This window comes from Chenopodium album, chromosome 21, assembly GCF_948465745.1.
Source record: "Chenopodium album chromosome 21, dcCheAlbu1.1, whole genome shotgun sequence".
Taxonomy (NCBI): Eukaryota; Viridiplantae; Streptophyta; class Magnoliopsida; order Caryophyllales; family Amaranthaceae; genus Chenopodium; species Chenopodium album.
Window position 1 is genome coordinate 11,600,654 of NC_137854.1, and position 17,242 is coordinate 11,617,895.

At 35.5% G+C, this 17,242-nt stretch overlaps 3 protein-coding genes across 3 annotated transcripts; all 3 read left to right on the top strand.

Moving 5' to 3' along the window:
* The first annotated feature begins 2,132 nt into the window (after positions 1-2,132).
* LOC145600393 (F-box/FBD/LRR-repeat protein At1g13570-like) lies at positions 2,133-4,027 on the top strand. Its single transcript, XM_081656290.1, has 4 exons — positions 2,133-2,157; positions 2,312-3,093; positions 3,208-3,366; positions 3,635-4,027. Exons 1-4 carry the CDS (start codon positions 2,133-2,135, stop codon positions 4,025-4,027), a joined length of 1,359 nt encoding a protein of 452 aa, XP_081512416.1.
* Positions 4,028-9,837: 5,810 nt separating this feature from the next.
* LOC145600394 (F-box/FBD/LRR-repeat protein At1g13570-like) lies at positions 9,838-11,956 on the top strand. Its single transcript, XM_081656291.1, has 3 exons — positions 9,838-10,731; positions 10,839-11,000; positions 11,672-11,956. The coding sequence occupies exons 1-3, from the start codon at positions 9,838-9,840 to the stop codon at positions 11,954-11,956; spliced, it is 1,341 nt and encodes a 446-aa protein (XP_081512417.1).
* Positions 11,957-14,314: 2,358 nt separating this feature from the next.
* LOC145600395 (F-box/FBD/LRR-repeat protein At1g13570-like) lies at positions 14,315-15,880 on the top strand. Its single transcript, XM_081656293.1, has 3 exons — positions 14,315-15,172; positions 15,260-15,418; positions 15,521-15,880. Exons 1-3 carry the CDS (start codon positions 14,315-14,317, stop codon positions 15,878-15,880), a joined length of 1,377 nt encoding a protein of 458 aa, XP_081512419.1.
* The last annotated feature ends 1,362 nt before the right edge of the window (positions 15,881-17,242 follow it).

Here is a 17,242-nt window from a genome sequence, read left to right on the forward strand (position 1 = left end):
CCACCCCCCTCTTGTAGTGTTCTTCTCAACTAACAATACAAGTTGGCAATAAGATGCATCACTTTCTATAAATAGTTTTTTTTAATTTAGATGCATCACTACATGAACCTATTTATTTGTTTTTTCTCTATCTCTTTTCACTATACTCCAAAAATAATTGCATAAAAGTTAATTACAAAAATGATGTATATTAAAAAAACGGAGAAAATATTGTACATCCGATGGGTAACTTAGGGTCACATTTACAATTTTTAGGGTCACTTTTACAATTTTTTAGGTAACTTTAATTTTATCAATAAAACATAAATATTTTGTAACTTTTATTTATATTACTTGTAGGGAAACTTTTATTCATTTTAGAATGACTTTAAAACGGATGTACAATATTTATTGTACGAGTCAGCTCATATTTACTGAGCTAAACTGAGTTGAATTGAATTGAACTGAACTGAACTGAACTGAGCTGAACTGAATTGAACTGAACTGATTAGAACTAAACTAAATTGAAATTAAATAAATGTGAACGGGCCATACATCTAATTTATTTTGAAGTTTGTCATATAAAAGTTTAGCGCTTGCCATCGAACATATAAAGCTACTCCGTAGTAAAACATTCTTGGACGGGTTCTGTGTTCGGTTCATCTATAAAATACACTACTACTTAAAAAAGTTTGATGGTTCTCTATTCGTCAGTTCTTTCTTGGCTTGCTTACTTCGATTCTATCTCTACCTTGGTCGATTCCATCAATAACAAGCATTAATCTAGGTATGATCACACAAAATAACACTTTCCCTTTAAATTACTTAAATAATTGAGTTAATTTCAATTTCTAGGGTTTCTATTTCGATTAATTGCTTTTTTAATTTCATAGGAGTACTAATTAACGTCAAGCTGATTTGACCCATATGAAATCTCTCGGCTTTTCTTATTGTCAACTGTTTAGTTTACTTGGGACTTTTAGTTTGTTGAAATATATGAATTCTTGTAATATCATAATCTGATGTTGCTAGTACAATTCAAGGGGTTTGTCAAAATTTGTCAAATTGATTGTTATTTTTGTTTATAATGTTGTTTATTCAAGGGTTTTGTCAAATTGAGTGGTTGTTTTCTATCTAGTTTTATTGTACATTATACTTCATATTTCACAAAGTGAATAAACATAGAAATTGTGGAAATCGCAGCAAGGCGAGGCATCGTTGGGGTGGTTTAAGAGGGGCATGGCCCCTGTGGTGCTTCACCCTACTTGCTGGTCTAAAGTCTAGTCGTCGTTTTCCAATGTTGGCCCTATATGTTTATTAGACCGCTCTCCCTCACTCAAAAATGACCTGATAGAATTTTTGTTTTTCCTTTTTATTTCAAATTATGTTATAATCTCTGTTTAGTGGGAGTATAATTCAGTCTATCTTGCACAATCAAAAAGAAAAGAAACTTATACTGGTTACTAGGTTAGATGTTGTCTCAGTTATTCGAGTAGTATTATCCAGATTACTAGCATCAATAACATGTCAGAGCTCTCGATCTCTCTAGTAGATTGAGAAAATCTGGACGATTTGAAAGTATTGTAACTCAAAATGCAGTACTTTATAAGAAGTGATTGTGAAGTGAAGGCCTCTTGCTAAGATGTAGCGACTGAAATGTAAGAATTTCTTATAGTTTGGCTTTTAGTGAACTGGTTGTCGATTCATTGAACTTGTTTAGAGCTGATTGGAAATATATACGTATCAGGGTGGTTTTGAGCATGTGTAAGGTGAACTTATTTATGGGGCTGATAACACCGTGTGGTCAGCCGAGGTTTACTCAATTAGTTACAGGGAGTTATTACATGTTAAAGTTATAAGGGTTACTTTCTTAGTATAGAGGTTATTCTATCAATGTTGTAGGAATTACTTTGTTATTTAAGGGTTAGCAATCATTGACAACATGATATTCGATAGCTAGTTCAGATTATTATACATGTAAATTCAATTGCTTTACACTACTATTATTCTCTTATTTATTTTAAAAACTAACTAAATTAGGACATCCAATACTGTTTTTTATATACAGCTACCGGAAGAAAGAAGAATGTTACTCTAGGTATATGGCTGGTGAAAAATTTGCCGACTATTCTGCGTAATCAAGTCATTTCTCAATGGCATGTGCTCAGACATCTGAAGGTAATATTAAAATTATAAATTATAACATCTATTATTATTTGAGAAATTGAGATGGAGCTCTAGAACAGATATACTTTTTTTGTCCTTTTGTAATCTGAGAGATTTTACATACACCAATGCTTGTCTAATGTAGCTATTGTTCTTTATCTTTCAGAAATCTATCCACAAAATCGTATTTGTAAGCTTCCAAAAAGTATAATACATAGGATCATGGAATGCTTGCCCTTGGAAGGTGCTGCAAGGATGAGTATACTGTCCGCCGAGTGGAGAGAATATTGGCGAACAATACCTGCTCTTGTGTTTGATGATCCAAGATTATTATGTCAGTCATTACATTGTGATGACATATGTAAAACTCTCCTGCAACACAATGGTCCCATTGTCAAATTCGTTCTTATAATACCGTATATTCATTTGATGAGTGCTGCACCTTTGATACTATTCATTTCGACGAATGACCTAAAGGAATTCACTATGATAAAAAAGATGGGTCATCTTCTTGAATTGCCTTCTTACATTTTCTCTTGTGCCAATCTGACTAAGTTGACGCTTGGTAGATGCAAGTTTAACCTTCCTCGTTCTTTCAGTGGTTTTCAGCATTTAGTCAGCATAGATTTTGAGACCGTTGTATGTCTCGACCTTGAAAGCTTTGTTGCCAAATGCCCGCTTCTTGAAAAGTTAAGTTTAAGAGACATCAAATTAGGTTCAAATACATTTAAACTAGATTTTAATATGCCTAAGCTCAAGTACTTGACTATGTCTGGCATGTTATTCGATTCCATTAATCTTGATGGATGTCAAGGTATCTTGTCGATCTCTGTCAGTTTACAGAAATTTCTAAATCTTGATGAGAACAATGGAACAAAAGAACTTATCAAATTCCTAGAGCGTCACAGTAGAGTGGAAAGCCTCTGTTTCAACAAATATTTTATTAAGGTTAGTCTTATTAACTATTCCATCCTTAAATTTACAATCTTTTTTCAAGGTTTTCTAGTCTGAATATATATTAATTTGCTTCAATTTCATTCTTGAATACATTGTGGATCAAAGTTTTTGGTTAAAGGCGGTGCATTATCAAGGTTTCCTGCCACCTTTATTCATGTGAAAGATCTGCAGCTGACAAGTATTGATTCCTACTTCGAACTTCCCTTTGCTCTTGGTATAATTCAAAGCTGTCCTAATGTTGAAAGGCTTAGGCTTGATTTTTTGGTATGTTTCGAGTACCATGCATGACTAGAGTAGTATATATGTTTCTTATGTGATTTTTTGTTAGTCACATTGTTAAAGGAAGTATGAAAATATCGATAATTGAAATCATTGGAAGTCCATAGAGTACGTTTAAGCTCGTGTTTAACGATTGTGATTTGTGACTATCATTATAATGAGATATTATAGGTTCAAATTACAAATATGATCCATTATCTGTCACCTTGAAAAATTGCAGTAATTAACCTTTGCATTTTACACTTGATTTCAGGTAACAGATGATGTAATTTCCTTTGTAGATGTAAGGGTTATCGCATCATATTTATACATTTCCTACGAATTTCTCCAACTCCGTACCATTTGTGCCAGATTTCATACTAGATCAGTTGCACACCTCAAGATAATTTGGTATCTAATTGCTCGCGCTCCTATGTTGGAGGTAATCAACCTTGAGATTTATGGAATATTCACTGCGTATGACAAGATGAAGTGGTCAAGAAAATTGAGGCAGCTCAACGAGGCATCTTCTTACACTGTAATTATTACCTTAATGTCTAGGAAAGTTGATGACGATGAAGATGAAGATGAAGATGAAGATGACAACTCTGGTTATTCTGATTCTGATGAAGGTACAGGTTCAGATTCAGATTTTTCAGATTTTTGATTTCAAATGATGAGGAAAGGCATCAATGAGTTTTAATATTGGTTAAATAATTAGAGTTAAGCATACAAATGGTTATAGTCTTTTGCCATTTATGACCTTTTGGTGAATGTATTTTATTTTATTTTTCACCTTTTAATGATTGTTTTTTTTTTTTTTTTTTTAATAAACAATTAAACTCACCTAAAACTCCAAAACCAATCTAACAATGAAGCAGACTTTGAGCTACCTTTGACTACTACCCATGTCTCATATACCTTCACTGATCTAACTAAAAATACCCCCCCGGAGAAGACCTTGTGTGTAGGACAACCTCTGGACCAAGTATATCTTGTGACCATGAACCCCTTGATACATATCATGGAGATGCAATTGGAGTCTATGCTACCACCAATCTCGGATCCCCCAGATTTGGTGGCGACATTCCAAATTCCCAATGAGTTTAAACGCCTCTTGCGTTTTATTAGCCAAGCATATATGTCATCGTTAACTTTTATCCCAGTTTCTATGGAAGATAATTTACTGAATTTGGCTATGGATTCACTACCTATCACATGTATGGTGTGAAATGTTCAAGGTGCGAGGAGTCGTAATTTTATTTCTTCTCTTTGTGATTTAGTGCGTGCAAACCAACCAAACGTCTTAGCTCTTGTTGAGACTCACATGGGAGGACCAAGCAATTAAAATCGCTTCATTGTTGGGATATTCTGGTCACACAAGGGTGGATGCAGTAGGCTTTAGCGGTAGTATTTGGATGTACTGGAAACCCGAAGTTGTCACTATAAGTCCAATTGCGCACCATAAACAGTAAATCACGACGGAAATTTTGAGAATTGGCATAATACTGTGGTATTTCACAGCAGTATATGCAAGCCTGGATCCTATTCAAAGGGTTCAACTATGGGATGAACTTAAATCTTTTGCGGCAAATCACAATCATCCGTGGCTTATAGCGGGTGACTTCAATGTCACTCCATTACCATCCGAAAGGAATAGCTCGTGTCATGAAACAAACAGGAGATGAGCTTAATTTAATTTTAAGATTGAAGACATGGACCTTCTTGAGATGGTCGGGTGCAGCTCACACATGGGCGAGGGGTTTAACCCTTGAGACCGACTCGTCAAAGTGGCAAATTAGACAGGGCCCTATGCAACGAAAATTGGGCTCTTCGATTTGAAAAGGCCTCAATGAAACTTCTCACCGCAATTCACTCATATTATTAATCATTGCCCTCTATTCATTTCTCCAAATGGTTGTTCCATTGCAAGCTTTACATCAATTACTCAGGCTCCAAGCACCATGGTTTTCTCATGAACATTTTTTTGACCTTGTTTCTGACAATTGGGATTCCAATAGCTTTCACATGCCTACTTTAACCAAACTTTCTAATGATTCTCATATTTGGAACTAACATATATGTCTTTAGTAATATCTATAAACACAAACGAGCTCTTATTGCTCGATTGGGAGGTATCCAAAAATCTCTTGTGGTTAAGGTTGGCAAAGGCGTGCTAAAATTGGAGGAGCGGCTAAGAAGAGTGAGAGCTTAATGTTATTCTTGATAGGGAAGAGGTATCAAAAATCCCGGGTAGATTGGAATACCACATTTTTATTCACTTGAGTACCATTGTCGGACGACGGAAGAATAAAATCCTTGCAAAAGAAAAATCGGAAGGTTTGGACAAATGTGAGATTTAGAATCATATTGTTCAATATTTTACAATACTTTTCACAAAAGAAGGCTAACTGAATGATTATGATGTACCTCGAGACGTCTTCCCTACACTCTTAAATCACGATTGGAACTTGCTTACAAAACCTTACTCAAAATTTGAGATTAATGAAATGATTAAGGAGATGGGGGCTCTCAAAGCTCCAGGGCCAGATGATTTTCAAGCTCTTTTTTATCAAAAAAAATTGGGACTTGGTATCTCTTACAGTCTACAATTGTCTACTTCCCATTCTTGAAGGGAAAGGCATACCTTTGAATTTCAATGAAACCTTTATTGCTCTTTTACCAATGGTGGGTCAACCCGAATTAGCCTCACAATTTCGATTGATTGGTTTATGTAATGTAGCTTACAAGATTATGACTAAGGTGATAATTAATCAATTGAAGCTTGTGTTACCAAATTTGATCTCAAATACGTAAGCAAGCTTTGTGCTTGGGCGTCAAAACACTTACAATATTGTAATCATGCAAGAGGTTCATTCTTCATACTATGAGGGAGAAACAAGGTGCTAAGGGTTATATGATGGCTATCAAGATCGGCTTTGAAAAAGCCTATGATAAACTTTATTGGTCATTCATACTTGACACGCACTCTTGTTCAAATGAATTTGCTAGTTACAATGGTTGATCTCATCATGAAGTGCATCACCGCCGCTTCTCTTTGTGTCTTGTGGATTGAAGAACCATCTCAAAAGTTTAAACCAAGTAGGGGGATCCGTCAAGGTTACCCTTTATCTCCCTACTTGTTTATTTTGTGTAGGGATCGCCTATATCAGGTTATTGAAGAATCTAGCTATGTCTCATGGTTTCTGGAAAACAATTCATGCAAGTCATAATGGACCTATTCTATCGAATCTATTTTTTACAGATGACATTGTATTGTTTTCGGAGGCCAATGTTAACCAGGTTGAACTTGTCCGCACATGCTTGGTTCGATTTTGTGATACTTTAGGCCAGAAAGTGAGCCTACCTAAGTGACGTGTCGTGTTCTTCTTAAAAAATGTTTCTCTTTCGGATCAAGAAGAAATCGGAGTAGCCTTGGGAATGGAGGTAATAGTAGAATTTGGTATGTATCTTGGGATGCCTACCCTCACTATTAAGGTCACCAAAGATACTTTCAGCCACCTTTGTGAAAAAATAGACCGTTAGCTTGGTGGATGGAAGTCCAAATATTTATCTCAAGCTAGCCATATAACATTATTGGCAAAATCCATGCTATCTACAATGTCCTTTTACTTTATGCAATCAACAAAAATACCTCAATCTATTTGTGAAGACATTGACAAAAAAACTAGAAGGTTTATAGGGGTGGTAGTGAGGATACAAGGAAGGTGCATCTCCTATCTTTGGAGATGTTGCAATGTCCAAAAGAGCTAGGTGGTGTGGGTTTGGTCTCGAGTAAATAGGCTAATGCAACCTTTCTAACCAAGCGAAACGAGTTTTGATCGAGCCAAACTCCCTTTGGTCACAAGTTCTTAGAGCTAAATACTGAAGGGTTAGTTGTGATGTTGACATGTTCAAGCCTAAGCAAGGAAGTTCGAATGTATGGGTAGGAATCACAACAAATGTGCAAGTCTTGAGCAAAGGTATGAGGACTGCTATAGGTAATGGGCCGCAAACTTTGTTTTGGGATTACTTGTGCGTGGGATGCTGATAGACCCTTTAGGGATCTTGCTATTGCTCCTATCCCTGATAACCAAGCTCGATCTACGGTGGAGAAGATGTGGGTGGCTAATCAGGGGTGGAGGTGGAACATATTCGCTTCTTTTCTTGATTCAGATACACTCAAATTAATTCAACATCATGAGGTTTGTGCTGATCCTAATATAGGTGATTTAATTTATTGGAAGGGAGACTCTAAGAGTCGATTTACTATCAATTTAATTCTTATTATTATGAGGCATGAAACTGATTTTCTTGATGAAGAGTGTTGGAATTTAATTTTGAAAGCCCTCTTACGGCAGCGTATCCGGGCCTTTTATGGCTAGTATGCCATGATTTCTTGCTTGGAAATTTAAATTGCTTTAAAAGACATCTTGTAGATATGATGACCCTAAGTACTTTATTTGTGGCCATACCGAGAAAACCTCTTTGCATATCCTTCAAGAGTGCCCAGCTGCGCAAGGCGTGTGTGGCGTATTGTTTTAACTCGTGATTTGCCTCATGACTTCTTCAATAAGCCCCTGAAGGAGTGGCTAACGCACAACTTGAAAGAGTCAGGTAATATAGATGACCAAGGGTGGTCGACTTTGTTTGGTATTTTAGCTTGGTAGGTATGGAGATGGAGGAACTGCTATGACTTTAATAGGAGTGATGAGATTCCAGTTGACATAGGTGCATTTATTCGCATCCGAGTTGATGAAGCCTTTCGTAGTATGCAAGACCAAGATACCAATGCTAGTCCAAAGTCGATTTAAAAGCAAAATTTTGCAGCCCTCCAGCTTTGGTTGGTACGTAGTTAATTGTAATGGAGCAGCAAAAGGAAGTCCGGGCTTAACTAGAGGTGGTGCTCTTATAAGAGATCAAGAGGGGAAGTTCATATCTGGTTTTTCTATGAACTTTGGTTGATGTATAGCATTTCGAGCCGAGGTTCTAGCTCTAACTCGAGGTCTAGAATTGGCAAAAATTTGCAAATAACTCATCTAGAAGTCCAGTTAGACAACTTGGCTTGTGTGCAAATCCTAAGGCAGGGGAAGGCTCCTAATGGTGAGAATTCATGAGATTTCTCGATGCATCAACATACTTAATAATGATAGTTGGGAGGTAAAGGTTGCTCATATCTTTCGTGAAGAAAATTGCGCGGCGGAATAGTTGGCCAACCGTAGAGTCACTCAAGATACCGACTTAGATATTCTTAATTTTTATCCCGTAGGTCTTGGTAGTATTTTAAAGGAGAATGTTCCAAGTGTGGCCTTTCCACGCCTTGTTCCTCCGTAATTTTTATTTTTTAATTTTCATTTGTTGCTTTGTTTCTTTTTTTGCGTTGTACTTTTCTTTTCTTTGTAATTGGCTTTGCCTCATTTGAATTAAAAAAAATGCCAAAATATAATCACCTTTGAGAATTTTTATACCAACACAATCTGAATGAATCCTTTAACCATCAAAATTATTATGGAATTTTATTTCTCTTTATAAAACACTTTTTTTCCCTAGAAACTACCTTATCATTTTTTTCCCCGTTTAAAAACACACCTCTTAATTTTTTTTTTAATCTTTTTTCCGCGAGAACACATCTTATGCATGTTGAATTCTAACGTTTGACCTTGTATTCCGGGATTGTCTTGTTACTTAAGAGGCACATGATCTCTTAAATGCACCTTTTTTTCCCCGATTAACCACCACCTTTATTTAATTTCACAGTCTTCAAAACGCGTTTTAAAATGTATATATGGCATCGTTTACATGTGAGTTAAAATTACAAAGGCTCAATATTAAATGAATCCAACAAGATATCATATGATTATATTCTTGAGAATTTATAGAGGCGAAGAGAGTATTAAGGGTGTTTTTTTTCGAGGAGGAGTATTAATAATAGGAAAATGTTATACATACCCCTAAGGGTTATATTTATGCATTAAAAATACTATAAAAAATTGTTTAAATTTCGGAAATCGTGACAAAACGCACTAATTTGCGCGTGTTTTTGTCGTGAATTCTATTTTATACAATTTTCAAGAGTATATTTAATGCTTAGCCTTAAGGCTACATATAACATTAATAATTTATACATGATGATTTTGGGATGACTGTCAACTTGTCTATGTCTCAATTCGCACTTCATTCAACCAACAATTCATATTCAGATTGATTTAGAGTACCTTGGAATGGATCTCCAATAATAAATGATTAAATGTGCCGCCTCGTAAAATAAATCACAAGTACTCCGTATTTTCTTTTTTAAATTTTCCATCTAATTCAAATTACAATCACTTTGGTAAACCAAGTGTATTTATTGATACGTGAACTGCAAAGACATTAATTGACTGGAGTATTTTTCTTTGGATGATTAATTGACTATAAATGTAAAACAAGCATTTGTATGATTTATTCATACTTTTCTTTTCGAAACTTCATCTAAAAATGGTTTCTCCTTCAAAGATGATACCTAAGAACATCAAAAGCAGAAACGATCGAATCAGCAATTTGCCCGAGGTACTTATTGATAAGATACTCCAACTGTTGCCACTTAATGAAGCAGCGAAGATGAGTGTTCTGTCCAAACAATGGAGGACCAATTGGTGCTGTCTTTCGAGACTTGTTTTCGACAAGGATTTCTGGAATCGGCTGAAGAACGTCGATGGAGAAGTAAATTGGGAAACATACATCAGCATCGTCGACAATATCTTCCTCCACCACCAAGGACCTATTCACGAGTTCTACCTCGAGGCCCCCTACATTGAAGGAGATAAATATTATGATAGTATGAAATCTCTAAATCTTAATCCTTGGCTAAGTTTTCTTTCAAGAAATGGTGTCAAAAATATTATCCTTGAAAATAATCAGGAGTCAGATATCGATGTACCTTTGCCCTCTCATATTTATTCCTGCATCGAATTGGAGGAATTGATACTGACCAATGATATTATTTTGAAACCTCCGCCCACTGATTTCAAGGGCTTTAAACATATTCGCAAACTTGAACTCAGTTTTATATTATTGGAGGGTGATATACTAAGCAGTTTGATTGCGAATTGCCCCAAACTTACTGTACTAATTCTCAAAGATTTGTCCTACCTGAATAATCTTGTTATATATGCACCAAAACTGGAAAGCATGAGTTTATCCGTTTCTTCTGTCGGATTCTTAAAACTCAAAAATGTTCCCAACCTTGCTAAATTTGAACTAGAACTATTTTGGGATAGTAAATCAACTACTACTGACCGCGAAACTACTGAAATTATAGCTGATGCCATAAAACATCTTTCAGCTTCTTGTGAACTCAAATCGCTTCACCTAAGTACCCTTTCATCAAAGGTAAGTTTTATGGCTAAAGGACTTCTTGTACTGATTTGAATTTATTACTCCATATGCTTTTAAAATGTTATTATGCTATACAATTTGATGCCTTTTTATTGTGCAAGGTGTTTGTTGCAATACAAAAGAAGATCTCGTTACCGTGGGCACTTACACACCTGCATGAACTGTTTCTCGGATTACTACTTAAATCGGATGACTTTAGTATATTTTCTTCCACTTTTGATTTTCTTCGAAGATGCCCATCCATTAAGAAGTTCACTATCGATGTAAGTATATACCCTATAATGTTCGATTGACTGTAAGTTTTACCATTTTCACAATTTGTAAAGGAAATTATGTTATTCTCTTATACTATACTCCATATAAGAAGAGGAAGCCCTAGTTAATCAATTTGATAAACAAAATTTGTTTATCAAATGGAAAAATGGTAAATAAAATAACATAAATACTTATTCATCATGACATTTTCGTAAATATATAAACAACAGTCGAACCCATATTTAATAAAAAGTTGTTGATTTTTTTACAATTTTGCCATTTGATAAACAAATTTCGTTTATCATATTGATAAATTTGAATTTTCTCGTTAAAAAATTGTTGGTCTATTCAAAATTTTTTTTAAAAAATGTTGGTCTTATTTTTTGCCCCCATTAATTATGGGTGAATGCCTTGATGTGTTTTGAACCATGGCCTTCGCTTGTGGGATGTTCTACGTTGTTCACTTTCTACCTGAAAATTAAAATGAAAATATGGATGAGACTTTGAGGGACAGAGTGAGATTATTTATTTATTTATTTATTTTGGGGTTGGAAAGGAAAATTGCATAAAGGGGTAAAGGTTCTCATTTGATTTAGGATTTATAGAAAAGGGTGAGGTCGTGAGGATAAATGAAAAATGTGAATTATTGTCTTTTTGATGTGCTTTTCAATGTGTATAGGTTGGTCGTCTACGTCGTCGTCCAAACCAAAATGTGGAAGTTGAGCATAACTATGACTTTGAAAATAACTTCAAATTGGGTAATCTGGTTGAGGTGGATATTAGTGGCGTTATAGGATCAAATGCTGAGCTCAAATTCATTAAATATGTGCTCTCTTCTTCAATTGTTCTTCGAAAATTGACTATCAAAGTCAGAGAAATTGATGATGTTGTAGAATTGAAGCTGCAAAGAGAGTTGAATGCATTTCAAAGAGCTTCTCCGAAGGCACAAATTATTGTTTCATAAAAAAAAAATTGGGTATCAAAAACTTGATCGTTAGTTAATTTTTGTGTGAAACAGTAACCTTGCTTTGATACTACTTTTGTTATTGTTAAAATAGCTTTTTAGAAAAAAATCTTAACAATTGAAATTAATTTGGATATATTTGGGTAAATGGCGTAGCATGGTAAGTTAACTCCATGACTTAGATGCTTGTCAAAGTTTGCACCCAAAAAAAAATGCTTGTAGTGTAAATTTCAACGAGTGAAGAGCTCGTTACAGTATGTTATTGTTGCAATGCTTGAAACGTCACAGCACTTGTTGCCGGGTAACAATTTTATAAATACAAGTACTTGCGATAATATTAAATTTTTTCACATAAATCTTATTTATCTTATTTGTCTTCAACTTATCTTATTTGAACTCGTATATATCTTCTATGAAACTTTTACATTCTTATCTTATATTCTTATCCATTTTGTTGGACTTTGTTGGATCTTATCTTATAGTCTCCATACTAGATCTTATTAACCCTATTTTATCTTGTTTGAACTTATTTGCTCTTATTATAATTTTATAATTTTATCTTAGCTGAACTTAGAGTATACATTGGTAGAGGGAAATAATCGGTCGTTGGACGATCACCCTAAAACCAAACAATATTTCTACCTAAACCAACCTAAGACAAGTCTAGGGTAAGTAGAGGATCGTATCCACAGGGAGTGGGTAAGTACACCGAGAGTATGAAACGGTTGCAATCTAGTTCGGTCACAAATTGGGGGTTTCGATTAGATAACTACTATGGAGACAAACACTAGGGGGAAATAGGGATCGACTCCAACCAAACCAACGGATCAAAACAATAGGCAAGCATGAACACAAATTGGGTGATAGAGAGGGCACTCAATGTTGCCTTCTTTCGAAGCCACAACACTAAGAATTCCTAAGCCAAACTCAACTAACAAGATAGGCCAACCAAGTCTTAACAATGAGAAGTAGACTACTAACTCGGGTTTGTCTTTCGATCGGTCCAAGAAAGCATTAAAGCACAAGCAATTGAGATTTCTCACCTAATTGTTGCAACTAAGACTACTACATCATTCAAACAAGGAACCATAATCAAGAGGAGATTAGCATAACCATATAAGAAAAGGCTCACAACTAGACTTCATCTCTCAATGCAAGCATAGAAGTGAATACATGAGCAATAAGTGGCCATCCAATTACACATGCAATTAACCATCTCTTTAACAATCAATCATCAATCCAAAATGAACATGTAAGCACAAACATCAATCAACCCATGGCTTGGTTGGGTCTTCACCCAACCCCTAGCTAATTAACTACTCACTAAACATGGTGAGGGACATCAAAACAACAAGTTCTAATCCAAACATTAAGTTAATAAGTTAAGAGGAGTAGTAAGAATAAGGTAGATTGGACATGCAACAACAATTAAGCAAGATCAAGAGAGAAATTAACAATTCAAAGTAAATAAAAACTGAAATTAAAGAGTAAGAGATAGAGGAAAGAGATTACTTAAAATGCTTCAAAGTTGAGAAATTGTTTAATTCAAGAGAACAATCTTCGATTAATCTACTACAATGATTGAGTTTGAGAAGATCTAAGCTAATTAATGAGGGTTGAGAAGAACTAAGAGCCTAGGAAAACTAAAGGGAAAAGAAGATCCCGAAAACTGAAGCTAAGCGTCCTATTTATATGCCCAGAAATTACATCGTAAAATCCGTCGAAATCGGGCTTCAGAACAGGAGGAGCGCCCGCTCCAGTAAGTAGGAGCGCCCGCTCCTAGGCTCTCTGCACGCCCTCTCCTCTTGCAACAGATTGGGGCAGAAAGTAGAGGATCGGGGAGGAGCGCCCGCTCCTTGAAGGCTGCACGCCCGCTCCTAAATGTGCAGGGGGAGGCAGAATGTGGTGCTGGGATGAGGAGCGGCCGCTCCTGTAAGGGTGCACGCCCGCTCCTGCCTGATAGTGCTCCCTCGAGAAAGTCTTCATGCTCATGCTACTTAACCATAATCTCATTGAACCTACAAACACGAGCACACACATAAAAAGAAACGGGAAACCCAAAAGATGCAAGTATGCACAAAAAGAGTTAGAAAAAGAGATTGAACTAGGGGAAAGAGTACAAAATTGTGTTTTAAAAAGTCATGATATGATAAGTGGACAAATAAAACACTTATCATACATCTATCTATAAACTCCACAAACATTGATCAGTATATTGTAAATCGTTTGTTAGGGCTGTAACATTATCATGCATAAGTTCATGTACTCTTTATAATATAAAAGTTGGAGAAAATTAAATTAAATTAGATTGGTTTAGAATACATTAGCATTGCAATTAGAGAATTTAGGAGTATACTAATGGTTTCTCCACCTGAGTTTTCTAGCAATACCAGTATTATGGAAGATAAACAAGATTTAATCAGCAATTTGCCAAATAATGTCATTGACAAGATCATAGAAATCTTGCCAATATCCGATGTAGCCAAGATGGGTGTGTTGTCTAGAACTTGGAGGAACTATTGGTTGAATCTTGGTAGCCTTGTTTTTGATTATGTTTTTGTGAAATCACAGCGCGATGACAATGGAAAACTAGATTTGTCAAAGTATCACTCCATCATCAGCAATATACTCTTTCGACACCATGGTCACATTCATACGTTCCATCTTTTCATCCCGGAGAACGAAACTGTTGGTGAAGAAACACTTAATTATAGTCCTTGGTTATCTTTTCTTTCACGAAATGGTGTCAAAGACCTAGTATTACTGAATCTTCTTGATTCTATATTACCTTTGCCATCTTATATATATTCGTTTGTCGAGTTAGAAGAGATGACGCTAGGTTATTTCACTTTGAATCCTCCACCTAATGACTTTAAGCGGTTTAAACGTCTATGGAGACTTGTACTTTGCGAAATGAAGTTCAACATTGACATCGGGAGGTTGATTGGGAATTGCCCCAATCTTGCTAGGTTAAAGCTAATGCATTGCACCGGTATAAACCATCTTGCTATAGACGCGCCAAAACTCAAAAACTTATCCATCCAAGGCGAACTTGGATCCTTGGATTTTAAAAATGTTCCTAGCCTTGTCAGATTAGAATTAGCAGTGGAAGGCGAATTGGGTAACAGTTCATGTACACAATTAGCTGATGCCTTTAAAAAAATTGCAACTTCATGTAAACTCACGTCTCTTCAAATTGGGCTTAGTTTGTCTAAGGTAAATTAAAAAGATATATATTTCCTTTGTCTCTATATTTTTTTAACAAATTGTTCATTAATTTGATAAATGGTTTTGTTGTGGAAGTTCTTGGCTGCAGGTGGTATAATGAGACCCCTTCCATTAGCACTCACACATGTTAACAAGCTATGCTTCGTCGACAAAGACTTGGATAACTATGGTGTATATTCTTGTACGTTTGGCTTAATTCAAAGCTGCCGATCAATAAAAAAGCTTGGAATTTCTGTAAGTAGCTAGCTTAAACATATATACTATATATTTATGGCATAATTTGAGATTGATAATGATTATTATGCGCATTGTCCCCTAATAAAATCTCGTGCACAGGTTACTCCAAGCAAAAATTTAGATGTTGAGCATAAATATTCTTACGATAACAAGTTCAAGTTGGATCATCTGCTTGAGGTGGAATTTGAGGGCATTACAGGGTCACGCACAGAGGTCAAATTGATTGAATATGTGCTTTCTGTGTCGAATGTTCTTCAAAGTTTGTTTATCGTACTTGGAAAGCTTGATTACAATTCAGCGTATGTGTTGCGAAAAGAATTGAATGGTTTGGAAAGAGCTTCTCCAAAGGTACAAATTGTATATCTAGAGAAATCGAAGATGTGGCCATGTGAGTATTGTAAGTCTTCTAATTGTAGTTCTCCTACTCCACAAGCTTTAGAGCAATTGAGACTGATATGAAATCAGTCAGTGAATTGGATTCACTACATTTACTTCAACGTTTAAACAAGTGGGAACTTTTTTTCTTAAGAAATTTCAAATGTGGAGATATTGTTATGTTTTGAGTATGGTTTAATTCCACCATTGCCTTAAGGCCCACAACAAATGTATAAGGCTCGTCCTTTCTTTTTGTTTATGCCTGTTCTTTTCACATTGAAAAAAGTTAAATTAAATTAACTTTAGTTTAGTAAAATGTATAAAGCTCATCGTTTCTTATTTTTAGGGCATGACTCTTCGACTGTCCATTGTGCGTGAGCTTTTGGATGAGCTGTGATTGTGTCGATGTGTTTCTTTGGCCTAGAAGAATGACTTATTTTTGTATCTAATTGATTCTTTGAGAATACTGGATGCTAAAAAGCAATGTAGAGGTGCTATCTTGATGTGTTGATTATGGAATAGGAGAAATGAAATGATTTCCAAAGAGAGTAATTATCTGTATGTATGACTTATTGACCGTCAAGGTCTCAATTACTTGTTTGGGAACCAACAATTCATATTCATGAATCATGATAGATTCATAGCACCTTGTATTTCCACTAAAAAATGTGACGCCTCGTAGAACAAATTACAAGTACAACGTATTTTCTTTCTAAATTTTCCCACCTAATTCAAATTATATTCACTTTGGAAAACAACGTTTATTAATTGGTACGTGAACAGAATAGACCTACATACTTATAATTACTCTATTATATATCCAAAGCAAGCAATTTATGATTCATTCACATCCATTACAACTTTTATATTCAAATCTAATTATCATCAAATGGTTTCTCCTTCAAAGTTATCTACAAATGTCGAAGGCAGACAAGATCGCATCAGCAATCTGCCCATGGTACTTACTGATAAGATACTCGAACTGTTGCCACTTCACGAAGCAGCCAAGATGAGTGTGTTGTCCAAACAATGGAGATACAATTGGTTATGTCTTAAGAGACTTGTTTTCGATATCTATTTCTGGGAGCGGCAGTTCCGCACCTAGAAGGGAGAACAAAAATCAAAGTGGGAAACATACAGCAGCATCGTGAGCAATATCTTTCTCCATCACCATGGACCTATACACGAGTTCTACCTCTTCATTATTCCCGACATTCGACTAGATAACATTTCTTATCATCAAACTCTGAATCTTAATCCGTGGCTACATTTTCTTTCAAGAAATGGTCTCAAAAAGATTACTCTTGTAACTTTGAATTACATGGAATCGGTGGAATTGATACATTTACCCTCTCATATTTATTCATGTATCGAGTTGGAGGAATTGATACTGATGACCAACAAGGGTTTTGTTTTGAAACGTCCACCCACTGATTTCAACGGCTT